This window comes from Aethina tumida, chromosome 1 (assembly GCF_024364675.1).
Source record: "Aethina tumida isolate Nest 87 chromosome 1, icAetTumi1.1, whole genome shotgun sequence".
In the NCBI taxonomy this organism is placed as follows: Eukaryota; Metazoa; Arthropoda; class Insecta; order Coleoptera; family Nitidulidae; genus Aethina; species Aethina tumida.
This window is the reverse complement of record NC_065435.1, coordinates 67205809-67220437: the sequence shown is the minus strand read 5'-3', so window position 1 is coordinate 67220437 and position 14629 is coordinate 67205809. Positions and strand designations below refer to the sequence as shown.

Genomic DNA, 14629 nt, shown 5'->3' with positions numbered 1-14629 from the left:
TGTAATAATTTTGTTTAAATAATTTATTTGGTATTTGTGAAAGTTTCTAACATTCTTTAATTCATTACTATGAGCAAGATCAATAATACAAACAATATATGATAGCAGCCGAATACGGCAAATTTCACATCAGATGCTTTATTTTCATTGTTTTGCATCCAAGGTAATGCACCGTATTCGCGTTTAATTGTCTCACTTGTGTTGTGATAACTGGTGCTAGCGCACCGATTTCCGTGCCGGCGTGAAAGTAACTTCGTTCTTACAAATAACTCAAGAAATGGCCGAAAAAATCGTGAGCGATCTTAGGCAATCGTTCGAAAATGCAAGACCCAGATCCCTAAAGACGAGAATAAATCAGCTGAAAGCGTTGAAACGGTTGTACGAGGAGAACAAGAATGAGATGTGTAATGCTCTTGCCCAAGATCTGCGTAAGAGCACCCAGGAGGCCCTTTGTATGGAGGTGGACTTTCTGATCAATGATATAAAGAATGCATTGGGGCACATCCACGAGTGGGACAAGCCAGAAAGGCCCGCAAAGGGTTTTGCAAATATGCTTGACAGTGCTTACATTTACAATGATCCTTATGGTGTAGTTTTAGTTATTGGTAAGATTATTTGTATATATTAAGGTGTAAATAAACACATAAAAGTCAAGAACTGGCTCTTATCATGTTTTGTTAAATAAGTAATCTCATATATCTATGTGATCTAAAACCAGTGAACAAAGGTGAAACTAATTAAGTAACTTTAATGTGAGATTTTCTGTGCTTTGTCTTGATACAAACTTAATCACTGCATAACAAAATTGGTTAATCTTAGTTTAACATAATTATGAAATTTAAATTTAACACTGTTTTAGTAAATGTTAAATGTTTCATCATTTATCTGAAAAATGTTTACCATAATTTTTATGCTAATCAAGGAACCTTGACTAATTTATGTTGGACAAGTATATCAATGAATTTACATATAAAAAAGATTTTGATAAATACCTACGTGTTTTTGGGAAATTTCAGCATTTTCAATTATTTGTTGTAATTGTTATTCTTAATTTGGTATTAATAATTCAATAGTCTTTTTAATTTTGGAATAAAATATAAAAAAATATAATCAAGATACATTTTTAAGAGTGGAGAAAATATTTCAGTTGAATGTTTATACAAAATCTATTAAACCCAATTAAAATACTTTGTGTAATACTGTAAATTAGTAATTTTACTATTTACGCTAAAATTAATTAACCACCATGCAAAATATGTTTAAAACTATCCTTAATTCTAAAAAATATGAGTTTTATGAATATGTTCACCTGTGATTCATTTAAATACCTTGTTATGCAATTCCTTGCAACAACTTAGTAGTAATATAGTAATTTCCAATAATTTCATACTAAACAAACAATCCTTTTTTAAAAGGTAACATTTGTTTATGACATTCACATATAACATCGATAATGAAAATAAAATAAAATCATTATTTTTTATGTGTAACTAAATTTATATATATTTTATTTTATTTATATTTTAAATGCCACTTATATATAACTAGTATAAATTTATTATTAAGACTGACAACACATGTATTTTTAGGTGCTTGGAATTATCCCTTGCAACTGACCTTTTTGCCAGTTCACGGTGCAATAGCAGCAGGAAACTGCGTCGTTATAAAACCATCCGAATTGGCTCCCGCCACGGAGAAATTTATCGCTGAATGTATCCCGAAATATCTTGATCCGGAAATTGTGCGAGTTTTCAAGGGTGGCGTTCCCGAAACCACGCAACTGTTGAAACAGAAATTCGACTACATCTTCTTCACCGGATCCACAGGTTAATTAATATATTTATTTTTGAATTGATATTGTTATATTATTGAATTGATTGGATCAACGTGGTCAGTTTGTTTTTAGAAAATTTAAATAATCATTCACTTATATTTGTTATTCTTATAATAACAATAATTTAAATATTATTTAAAAAACATTTCTACAAATCGGTTTATGGAAATGACTGATGAATAATATAATAATATTTTTTATTATTATTCATATGGGCAATTTCTGTTATGTATACGTTTGTCGATAATAATGTTGGATATGAACAAGTAAGTGATAAGGCATTTCGTGGATGTCAATTTGTATAGTTACATTATTCAATTATTTTAAATTTATACAGTCAGTTTTAAGTAAGGACCTAAGGACAACGTATTTAAAATATATGGCAAAAATATATATACAATGTTAATTAAAAATTTTAATCGGAATCGTTTTAATGTAGAATTCATAAAAATGCATTTTAAACAAAGATTAAACAGTTTTTTATGACAAACAAGTTTATCTCAGGGTTATAAAAATCATTGTATATTTTTAATTGAGTTGTGAAGCATGTTTAAAAAATACGTTGTTCTAAATAATTAACGGAGGTTTATTTAATCAAATTATTTTAGTATAAATTGATTAACAGAATATTCTTCTAGATCAAAAATTATATAATTATATATATTTTATTACTGTAATTATTTGATCTATTAGGTCAAAATATAATACTCTCTTAATATTTTTCCTCATAAAGGATTATAATAGATTGTACATTTTATTACAATTTATTTAATTAGATACAACTGACCGACTTATTAGACTTTTAAAATTATGTGATAAAAACCGTATTTTAATTTATAACGAACAAATTTTAAATACATGTAACATTGTAATGTATTTAATTACAAGATGTAAAAGTATCTTTACATGTATTTAATATTGTCTCCTCCCTTAATTAAAATACTACTTTTGTTTTAGTTTTAATGTGAACTATTATTATAAATGATGTGATATTTGCTCTACAACAACTATTAATTAATCATGTGACAGATACTTAATGTGCATGTTTTAATTATTACCATTATACATAGGGGTGACCATAACTAGAGTTTTTCGAAAAATTTCTAAATCACGTCAACATTTGAATATATTTTTTCAGTTTCTTCAATCAATATGTGAAATGTAACCTTACAAGAAGGGCGGAAACCTCCCTCGATTCTTTTTAAATGCAACAATATAAAGTGTAATCTCTTAGTGGAAATTTGACAGAAAGACAAATCCAATGTACGGATCACATTGAATATTTCTCAGAAGATTGAGGGTTGCATAACAAAATGTAGTTGTCATGTTTAAATACTAATATAACAATATTACAATACTAATTAACAATTGCTCAAAGTTTGCATCGTTTACTTGTTTCAACCTTTACGTTACATAGAATTATTTTTGAACTGTGTAAAACTGGCCGAACGCAGTGTGATATTTTTGCCACTCATTAAATATTACTCAGAGTGCTGTTTCGAAGATGTGTAAATTCCGCATTCAAAGTGGTGTTGAAAATAGATGGAAGCTGTGACATCCACGAAAAACCACTCCCAAGATAGACAAAATTATAAAAAGGATCTCCCTCAAAGATCGTCGCAAAACATCAAGACAAATCAGGGAGGAAATTTCTATATGTTAGTAGCAGAACAGTGAGAAATCGCCTTATTGATGAAGGACTACAGCGTCCCGTCTGGCATTTGGCCTTTGAAGTGACGAAAGTAAATGTAATTTTTTTTGATCCGATGGTAGAACATTTGTGAGACAGACAGTGGGGCAACGATACCATTTTAAATACCAAATGCCTACAATTAAATATGGTGGGAGAAACTTCATTGGAAGGTAAAATGGATCGTTTTCAAAACACTTTGTTTCCATTTGGCGAGGAAGACATGCCACTTCGTTGGGTATTTCAACAAAACAACGATCCCAAACACACATCTAAAATTATTGAGGAAAATATTGAAATGTTATTTTTTTATTAATATTAATAAAATATTCCATACTTTTTTCTAGACCAAATTGATTTTTTGTTAAAAGAGTAAAAACCAGTGAATATAATGATCATTGTGAATAATAAACTGAACTTGCAGTAAATTAGGTTTGTTTGGATTTGTAACAGATTAGGGAAAACATTAAGTAACATTTGTAACAAGTAAATAAATATTCAATACCTTATTCCACCATTGTTTGTGCTTAAGTTATTTTTTAGTGTAGTTAAAGTTTATGTGCATTAGTTATTTTACTATTTTTGTTATTTTTTATAACATTCAATTAATTTTCATTTAGCATGACGTGTTCCTCATATTTTATGTATTATTAAATAGAAAATATCCCTGTTTGGAATTCAAATTTATAAATTCTAAAGTTTCGTCAATTTTTCCTCGCTTATTCAGTTGTACCAGCGCTTTTCTCACTACCATTAAAATATATTAACAAAAATGATGTGTTTTCAGTCACTGGAAAAATCATACACGCGGCCGCCAATCAACACCTAACTCCAACAACGTTGGAACTCGGCGGAAAATCTCCGGTATACCTGGACAACACGGCCAACATAGAGACGGCCACCCGCCGAATATTGTGGGGTAAATGCGTGAACGCGGGCCAAACGTGTGTCGCACCGGATTATCTGCTCTGCACCAAAGAGGTGGAAGAATCCTTCATTGCGACGGCCAAGAAGGTGCTGAAGGAGTTCTACGGCGAAAACGTCAAGGACTCCCCCGATTTCGGCAGGATTATCAACGACAGACATTTCCAACGAGTTGTTGGACTGCTCAAAAGTGGAAAGATTGCTATTGGAGGTGTTACCGACCCCTCTGAAAGGTTTATTTCACCGACCATAATAACCGACGTGACCGTCAACGACCCAGTCATGAAAGAGGAGATTTTCGGCCCAATTCTGCCGATTGTCACCGTAAAAAATGTCGCCGACGCCATTCATTTCATCAACGGTCGCGATAAGCCGTTGGCCATGTATATTTTCTCTAATAAAGCACAAGACGTGGAGTTAATGTTACAGAACACTTCATGTGGTGGCGTTACTGTCAACGACACTATTATGCATTTGTCTATGGATACTCTGCCGTTCGGGGGAGTCGGTATGTCTGGTAAGTTCATAATACGTTTGTTTGTAATATAATAATGTTTTTTTTTGAATAATAATTTAATTTGTTGCAGGCATGGGTCAATACCATGGCAAATACAGTTTCGACACTTTCTCACATAAGAAAAGTATTTTATACAAAGATTTGGGTGCTATAGGGGAGAAATTGGCGACTGCTAGATATCCACCTTACTCCCCCGGAAAAATAAAATATTTGAATTTCATGCTATCTTCGAAGCCGGGTCTGCCTTTGAAATTCGTTCCGTATTTATTGATGTTCTTGCTTGGCTATGCGGCGTCTTTCGCCGTTAAGTATTATTGGAAGCTTTAGGCTGTGATTAATTCGCTTTTATTTTATTTTTTCTACGCTTATAGATGTGTGGAATAGTTTATATAGTCATCACATTGCATTTAACGGACAACTAGTATTAGATGTAAACGTAAAAGTATAGCAACGTTTTATTATACGTATATTTTTATATTGTCATTGTTATGTGGGTTTTGTTATTGGAATTATATTTTAATAAAATATATTTTAATTGTAGTTTTTTATTACTTTAAATGGATTGCTCATAATGAACAATGAATTTAAGAACCACAAACATACAAAAGATGTTCAAATTGCCTTTTTCCCAACTTTTTAAAATCTCCACATCGACCCGGATTTATTTTTCATTAACCCGTAGCTACAACTCGTCGAGGCTATTTACATAATTTAATTTTTATAAATATTCCAATAAAATCTAAAAAATCAGGTAATCTTGAAGGCAATAACACAGAATCACTCCACTTATCTATATATGTAAAATTGTCTCGGCTAAATACTCTTTACGACAATTGAAAAGTGGTAAAACCATGTTTATTGTTTTTGGTACAAAGAAATATCATCCAGTATATTCTGCGGAATGTTTAGGTGAGTAGCTCCAGTTAATCGGTTTGATAAAACAACGGGATCTAGTAACCTCCCGTCTATAATATGTCTCCAAATGCGAGAGTCGTCAGCATCTTTGCGAATATACCAACAACATAAAATTATTCGTGCTTCATTAGGCCACATAATGCAAGATACGAATAAAACAACTCTTCGTGGAGGGTACTCTAAACAAAGGACGCTCTATCAATTGACAATCTTTACACATTTGTCTCCATCTTCTGCTCTGCTCGTGTTAGAACTTTTTTCTCCTCTAGGAGTAGATACAGACTTGGGTCTTCTGGATATATGTTTGCTTAAACCACCGGTATCATACAATCTTTGGAGAATTCTTCCAAAGATACGACGTGAAGGAAGCTGGCGACATGGATAAGCTTCACCATAATGAAGTCGTTGTGTTTCGGTGGCAACCTCCACATACATAAAATGAGTGTCTCTTAATTATGCGTTAGAGTGAACAACCATGTGAACTTTTAAGTCGTGTCACCTGCAGACAATCAAACAACATAAAAAGGATTCATCTTTCCTATTTTCGAATTGGTTCATTTGCGCAGCCCTGCATATTTTCTTCATATTTTACTACTTTAAATATTTTACATTCTACACAAATCTCAATTACTCTTTTAATAACAGTTGTATATAAAATACAAAAACCCAAAAATTTGAATAATATTTTATTGGCATACTGGCACAAATATATAACAAAAATATAAGAGAATAAATATTTTAACTTAACATACAATTTTTCTAATAAAAAATGACTATAATTCTACAAAGTTAAAACACTACTGACTATACAAATTTGTACACATCCTGATGTATATTACGAACAATTTTCCTTCCACAATGTGTTTTTCATAATTAGACATAATCACATCAATTATTTTGTTATAAATCTATAAGTTTAAAATATTCACAATAACTATTATTTACAAAACTGACATTAACTAAATTATAAGATATACTTACATTGGATCATTTGCTTTTAATTAATTTAAATATATTATATGCGGTATAATATAATACTGAAATTAGTGGATTTGTGATTATTTTATAGGAGCGCAGATTGCATTTCAGAAAAATACGCATCTTTTATGTAACAATTTGACTCCATGTATCAGCAACAACGCCCGACCAAATAAACTAAACAAATTTATCTTTGTGCAACATTTTGTTATTAAGTGCCATGACAACACTAATGAATACATTAGTACGGTTTTTCAGGTTAAAATATTCGAGAGTGTGAATACTAATTCTAAAAGATAAAATACTTACTCATAAAAATATATTGTACTTGTCTGTTCCATTCATGTTTGTTTTTTGTTTGGGAATTGAAAATACGGCAGAAAAACTTATGTACAAAGATTCAATATACAGTTCAAATGTAAAAAACGGGAAACAAGCACAAAATCACATTCACGATTAATTTTTCTATCCCAAACATTTCATAAGTGATGGCTATAGAAGTGGTACATTAAATATACTATATACACCTTAATCTAGAACCTAACTCGAATATAATTAATCACATTAATGTAGTAAACCACCGAGGTTCTAGAAGCTAATCATTACCGATTAGGGGGCCTGTGTCGATTTTTGAAACCGAATATATAATTGAGCTCGTTTAAAGGTAATGTCCTGTAGAAGTCGGGCTGTTTGAACTGGTCAGGATCCACGTAGGAGTTCTTCCTCGAAAACCTGAGCACCAGCGGCTTTTGTATATTATGCGGCTGAGAATGCGGGCCCCAGTTCGCGTGCGCAGAAGGAAACTTAACCTTTTGCGTTTGGGTGACGTCGTTGTCGTATTTGGCCGGATCGCGCCACGGGTCCGTATTGCTGAACTGTCTCATTTGGCTGGACAAGTCTCTAGTGTGGTGCAAGGGCGCCGCTTCCGGTTCCGGCTCATCTGGAAACCGAATCATGCCCTTGGGTGAGTCAAATAATTGTGGATCGCTATCTGGAAATTTGATTTTTTCAAATTTTTGACTAATAGTGGTGGTTTCTTTTACAGGTAAGTCTGTTGTTGTTGTTGATTCGGTAGTTGTCGACGTGTAATCGTCCATTAATTCCGTTCTGGTTTCTTCCAGTTCGAGATTTGTGATTGTGGTCGTTTCTAAATCGATTTCTGTTGTCGATGTAGTCGATTCAGTTGTTGGTGTTACTGTTGTGAAGTCCGTGGTTGTTTCCATCGTTGTACTTGAGGTAGTACTTTCAATTTCGGTTGTTGTTGTTTCTGTTGTTGTTTGTATTTCGTCTATGAACGATGCTTCGGTATTGACTTCCTGCTTGTCTTCCGGCTTTTCTGGCATTTGCGTTTGTGAGTCTGTTGTTTGTTGGATACCGCCACGTCTTTGCTTATCCAATTTCGATATTGCTTCCTGAAACAATAATATAAAAGAAAATTGAAAATGGAGGAAATTACTGTATTAATTATATTTGTAGGGCTTTGTAGTCTCTCCGATTTGATTAAAAATATAATTACAAAAATAATTGTGTACATTATTTGACGACGTTTTAATGTAATATTTTTTATTGAACTGTGACGTAACTTTATTACTCAACTGTAAAGATAAAATAGTAAATAAGACATAAGGCAAAAATATCTTTTGGTGGCTGCTATCCGTCTTTAAGTTCTTACAACTTCGTTAGATTAGAAATTAGCTTAATCGTCCCACGGTTAAGATTGACTTTAAGTTCATCGATCAATTACCTGTGGATTGAAATTGGAGTTGGTCGGTGCAACCACAATGGCCATGTCCATTTCGTCGTCGTCGCCCGCAACCACCTTGGATTCGTCCGAGGCGGCGGTCTCAAGTCCGCCCAGCGGGATATTGAGTTGAAAAGGTCCGGGTGTGGAGGTGGCCTCGTCCTCGTCCTCGTAGTCGTAATCGTTTGAGTATGTATTGCCGAACTTGTCGGTGATCTTTTGCAGGAGGAATTGAAGATGCGCATCTTCATCCACCTTGAAGATCTTCATGCAACGGCCCATCGGGTCAGATGCGTAGCCGTCTGCGCACGGCGGTAAACTTTCCGGACTAAATGTGGGAGCTGGAAAATTTCAAAATTATTTTGCTTTTCCCAAAAATTATACAAAACATTTTATCATAGGTACAAGAAATACTTTTTAATTTCTTGTAAAAACATTTCCTCATTATTAGCACGTTCATTTTAATCTTGTACTTAAGTTATTAATGAAAAATTTAAACCACATTTGCTTTAATTGCTTTCTTGTGTGTTATTAAAATTCTTTATATTATATATAATGATATTTACAAGTTATTCTGATTCATAAGTTCATATATCTGTTTAATTATTTTAAACATTATTTTATAGTATTAAGCACCTAATTGTAGCATTATTAATGTTAATAAATAAACTGGCAGCTGATAATAATAATTTAGTCATATTGAACAAGGTGAAATGTCTTGACATAAATCTGGTTTCCTTTTGAGCTGAACCATGACTCAAAGATTATCCCGTTCAATTTTATCTTTTGTTTTTATTTTTCTTATTTATTTATTTTGTATCATTGTAGGTAATAAACATTTTCCAACATCTTATATACTGTTATATTATTACTGACTGTATTTGTAATACGCATAACAGTTTATTATAGAGAAAACACATTACGATAAAAAAACACCTACATAGTCTTTTAAATTAAATGCTTGACCTACAAGTTTCTTAGTTTGACATTTCTTAATTTGTTTAACAGCTTTATCGTTCCAACACTTGTTAGATAACATAGAATATCATTAGTCTGATGTTCCTTTTTTTAATTTGAAAGTTAAATGGAGAGTTAAACAAAACTTACTAATATATGGTATATATCTAATATTTTGTACTACTTTGTGGTTTTTATTTAAATATTTTGTATTTCAGGTATATTTTTTTGATATTATCACAATTTTAGAACTAGAGCATAATTTTTTAATCGCTGTCATAACATAAATAATGTTTATTCTGATATGTGCTATCACATATTATTATTATTATTATTTTGGTGTTGGCTTCACACTTCTCTATCTTCTATTTACATTTTTGGGTGAACTATCTGAAAAAATATTTGTACCAAGTCAAGTAATCTACCATATATATGGAAATTATCAAAAGTGTAACAATAACAATATGGAAAAATCTTGAAGTTTGATTATAAACATATTTTCAGCTGCTCAAACAGAGGAGATTCATTATTTTTAAGTCGAACATTTAAAGAATTGTGAGCTTAGCTACGCTTCTCATTGTTTCTTCTAATTCAGGACGTTTGCCCAGTTTGTTAAACGGCCTTCCGCTGACTTACCTATAAAAACTGACTTGGGAGTGATCCGTCTGCGCATCGTCTGGCCGCCGTCGTCGTTCTGCTGTTTGCCGTTCTGGTTCTGGTCGTCCACCAACAGCCAGGCCTGCCAGGCCAGTTCTGGAGACCGTTCGTTCAGCGGCTTCGAGGGGTAGCACAGGGCGCTAACCGCACAAATCACCACGATCACGGTCGATAGTCGCATCGAATCCATCGTTACGAATAAGTTTCAGTGCCGTCGATCCGGACCGCGCGCAACACTCAAGTCATTTTATCTGGTTGGTCGGGATGCGCACTACGTTCCCGGACGCTGTTCTCGCATCGCCATCTGGAACAAGAAAACTTTCGCTCAGTAGTTGTCTAAGGGAAGTTTCCGATTGCGAAACGTGCAAACGATAATGCTCAAGAGAATATTTGCCACGTAATTGTGGATTTTATTTTTCAACAATATTTTTTTCGTTGCATCACTGCTGCTGTTTTGAAATGTGTCATGGGATCGTAAGGTCAACAAAACAACACTTTTCGAATCGGACGCGAAAAAAAAAAAATCGATCGAAAATCAATTTCCGCACGTGATTCGTAGCGGGCACGTAGAATTTGCACCGGATAATCATAATATGTTTCGACTTTACAAATAGATAAATTCATACATATTCAGTACTGGTGACTCAGTTTTGTATAATTTTGTCATAAGGTTAATCGATCACCTTCGGTTCATATACGGAAATCATTTTGTTATTTTTGTTTTTTTTTGATTGGCCTGTTTTTTTAATTACAGTCTTCTTAATTAAAAACTCTAATTGGTGACGTTATGAATGTTACAGTAAACATGACTTGCAATAAATCTAGATGATGGTCAAATAACATTAGTTTAATACGCATTACATGGAAATTAACTTTTCTATTGCAAAATCTTTATATAGAATTCTGAAATATTAAAGGTTTTTTATGTTACGTTAGGTTAGGTAAATTGGAGAACATACTGATATTTTTTATAGCATTTTAGTTTAATTTTTCTATAAATTGTAGGCAAAAGATAAACAAACATTTTAAACCATCATATGACTCCATAAATAGGGTAGTTTTTTTCGTCTTCTTCTCTATATACAGAAAACAGATTTGAATCAACGCTTTGATGGGATAGAAAGCTCTATTTTGAACATTTTGAATGTAACCACATATTACTTACATATTTCTCTTTATTTTTTATATTTTCATACAATAGTTTGGTACATTTTCCTTCTGCCTTCGTCTTTGAAATTACTATCTCAATGAGCAACATCAGAACATGTAACAATTATCAGTTTGTTCAAAGTAAGTTAATAAATGTTGTTAATCCTGCTTTTATTGAAGAAGAAAAGTTACGTTAAATCCTTTCCATATAAATATTAGTCTATAAAAAATGAAGATTTTAGATGTCACTTGCTCCATATTTTGGTATCTTATCCCGTTTTGCCCAAACCATCTTTTTAAATCATTAAGGAAGGCAGAAAAATGAATTTGTACAGAAATGAAATTGTTAAGTTTCCTATACTTTCACCTGAGTTAGGAGTTGAAACTGCTGAACAGTTCCGTTACAGGAAACTGATTATAAGAAGTACAAAATAAATTCAACAGACATACTTTTGTCAGAATATTGAACATCATTTTGTACTATAATATTTTAAACTGAAAGAAGAAGAAATTAAATGTAAAAAATAAGGCAAACTTATTTTATTTGATTTAATTTCAGTTAGAGCATGACATCTAAGAAAAACAATATTAAAATTTTCATAAATTCATCCTCAATCATCTTGTTCTGATATATTTTTCTTACGTATTCTGTGACTCTTAATGATGAAAGTTAGAAAATATGGAGAAAAAAGGAAAAATAACTGAATTTTTATTTTCAGCCTCTCATAATCACTGAACTACTACAGTTATAAAAGTCGTACAATATTTTAAAAAATTCATCTATATTTCCTCTGTATTTCAAAAACGGATTCAAACTTTAAAAAGCTCATCACATTGTATTTCGGAGAAAACTATTCAAAAATCGTATCGAATATTTATTTTAGTCCTCTTTCTGCCATCGGAAGTTACGCAACTTCCCCAAGAGCCCAAGTGCAATTCGTGGAACATTTCAGCACAAGTGCACACTGAAGGCGTCGGGATCAATTTCATTAATAGATCAGAAGAGAACTGAAATGCTAATTGTTAAACTTAATAAAACGAACACTTGTACACAGTAGGTTCTAGAAGCGCAATAGATGCTGAATTAAGATAAATGATGTTTTAAATTGAGCGCGGCAACGAATGATAAGAGTTTTAATTGGTAAGGCAATCTAGTCGGGCACATGTTTTTCGTAATTCTTATTCCGCGATGTAAAAAATCATCTTTCTACTACTGCCGACACTTGTAATTCAACTGTGCTTATTTCGACTAATTAGTGTAATTAACCTTTGTGAAATTGACAAATTATGTACGTTTGATTAAAGGGTAACACATTGTAATTTTGTTAGCAAAACTTGCTTTCGTATAATATTTGCAATACTTTAATACTAATAATTTTGGGTATGCGCAATGATGCAATGACAATTAACAGGTTTGAATAGATTTCGACACAAAGAAATAAAATATATCTTCATGAGCATCGATTTAATATTGAAATTATTCACAATAATTTATGCTCTTATCGGTTACAAGAATAACTAATTGCAGTTTGTGTAATAAATGAAAGTTATATGCAGTTTTTTTTTTATATATTATCTCAGCCTACCCCAACAAATTATTCTGCTATGAACTAAATGATATGATAAATTTTAATCTTTGATTCTTAATTTTTTTATGTTCATATTTTTTTAACTAAACTATTCGAAAGATATCACTAAAAATTATGTTAATCTAATTTTTTTAAAAAAACCTTACATAATGAACTAAATAGGAAAATTTTTTCGTTCGTTAAATATTTAAATAGATAAAAAAAATATTTTATACAAATTTAAAATGTTCCACACAATTTTTAATACTTTTCCAGTATTTTTCTTAATTTGATAAAACATTAAAATACTAAATATAAATATTTTCAAGTCTTTTTAGATATGTTGTATTTTTTGAATGAACATATATGAAGAAATAATTAAATTATTTGTACTCTTCATTTTTGATATTTTATTTTTAATACAATTTTTAGTTTATTGACTGCAAGAACTGTTTAAAAAATTATTAGAAGTATTTTATATCTCTATTTTGTATTTTAAGTTTTTCCCAACTTAAAAGAGATTTATTTAATATAAAAAAATGTAGTAAGTTTATAAATGAATTAATCCAAAAAATCACTAAGCAAAATTTTTCTGAAGGAAGAAAACGTTAAAAAGATATTCAAATTGGTTGAGTATTCATTTAAATTCTTGTTACCTGGAATTTTTGTACAATACACTATTTAAATATTATGGAAATAAAAAATAAAATTTCTGTTTATTTTAATCAGTTTGCTTCCTAATAAATATATTATATTTAAAACATGAATTATTATTGAAGTGATGCACTTATCCTTGAATTTTTCAGTACTTTGACTCGATTAACAAAATTGTATTGGATCACCAACAAACAGTTTGCTATTTTCCAATCTGACATTGCCAATCGACTCATATCATATCTTTATTAATAATTTATTAGTATTCTTGTAAATAAAATATAAATCACAGTTTTATCAATAATTTTGAACTCGGTTTATCGTTTTCGTTCAATGCTGATGCTTGGTAAAACGTAAATACACATTAGTACCATCACATTTTCAACGCACCGAAAACGTTTCAGTCATTGTGTAAAGTTCGTACCCACAAGAAAGTACATAATCTTTTATGGTGCTGATAATTTCTTTAATTGTAGTAAACAAAATCGTGTTGTTATGACACTATTCTATTAATCGTAAACAACTAGACTCTGATATTCAGCCGTTATAAATTATTATTGAACTGATAAACGTTCACACACTCAAAATTTGCATGACTTTCAAATGATACGATTCTTTCTTCTTTAATTATATATGATGTCACTAAATTGTGATAGATTAAATTATTCAACACGGTTATTTTCCTACGTTTATTAAATAAACAGGATTTAATAACTTAATCCTTTAGAAGGTGAGGATTGGGAAAGAGACTTTGTGCTGAATAATTCGAACGTCACGTTTCTGTTGAATGGGTGAATCCCGTTTTTCATGGCTAATCCTATTTCGAAAACCCGAAAGAAAACATCTGGGTAAATATTCATAAAATACACTAATTAAGTTGGTCATCAAAGTTACCATTTTATTGTAATTGTAATTATAATTTGACTTGGTTATTAGTTTTAATATTTAAGCTGGCAATTTAATTTTAGTTGACAACGATAAATCTGATGCAGGTCACCTGGTAAAGATCTGTTATAACATTTTTTTATCTAGTCTTTGTGATGAA

General features: G+C 31.3%; 2 protein-coding genes across 5 annotated transcripts in view; one reads left to right on the top strand and one right to left on the bottom strand.

The window, feature by feature from the left end:
• Positions 1 to 38: 38 nt before the first annotated feature.
• Positions 39 to 5505, top strand: LOC109608755 (aldehyde dehydrogenase, dimeric NADP-preferring). The gene is made up of 4 exons (XM_020025289.2): positions 39 to 605; positions 1590 to 1826; positions 4312 to 4965; positions 5036 to 5505. The coding sequence occupies exons 1-4, from the start codon at positions 278 to 280 to the stop codon at positions 5290 to 5292; spliced, it is 1476 nt and encodes a 491-aa protein (XP_019880848.1). The 5' UTR covers positions 39 to 277; the 3' UTR covers positions 5293 to 5505.
• A 1048-nt stretch (positions 5506 to 6553) lies between these two features.
• The window catches only part of LOC109608757 (uncharacterized), a 52562-nt gene continuing 44486 nt past the window's right edge, over positions 6554 to 14629 (bottom strand). For 3 of the 4 annotated variants that reach the window (XM_020025292.2, XM_020025290.2, XM_020025291.2), the window contains 3 exons: positions 10193 to 10517; positions 8603 to 8940; positions 6554 to 8270 (listed from right to left, as the gene is read on the bottom strand). In XM_020025292.2, coding sequence (XP_019880851.1) covers positions 7461 to 8270; positions 8603 to 8940; positions 10193 to 10403 — 1359 coding nt within the window. In that variant the 5' untranslated portion in view covers positions 10404 to 10517 and the 3' untranslated portion in view covers positions 6554 to 7460. The remainder of the gene's footprint in view (positions 8271 to 8602; positions 8941 to 10192; positions 10518 to 14629) is intronic. The other variant, XM_020025295.2, reaches the window with a different exon arrangement.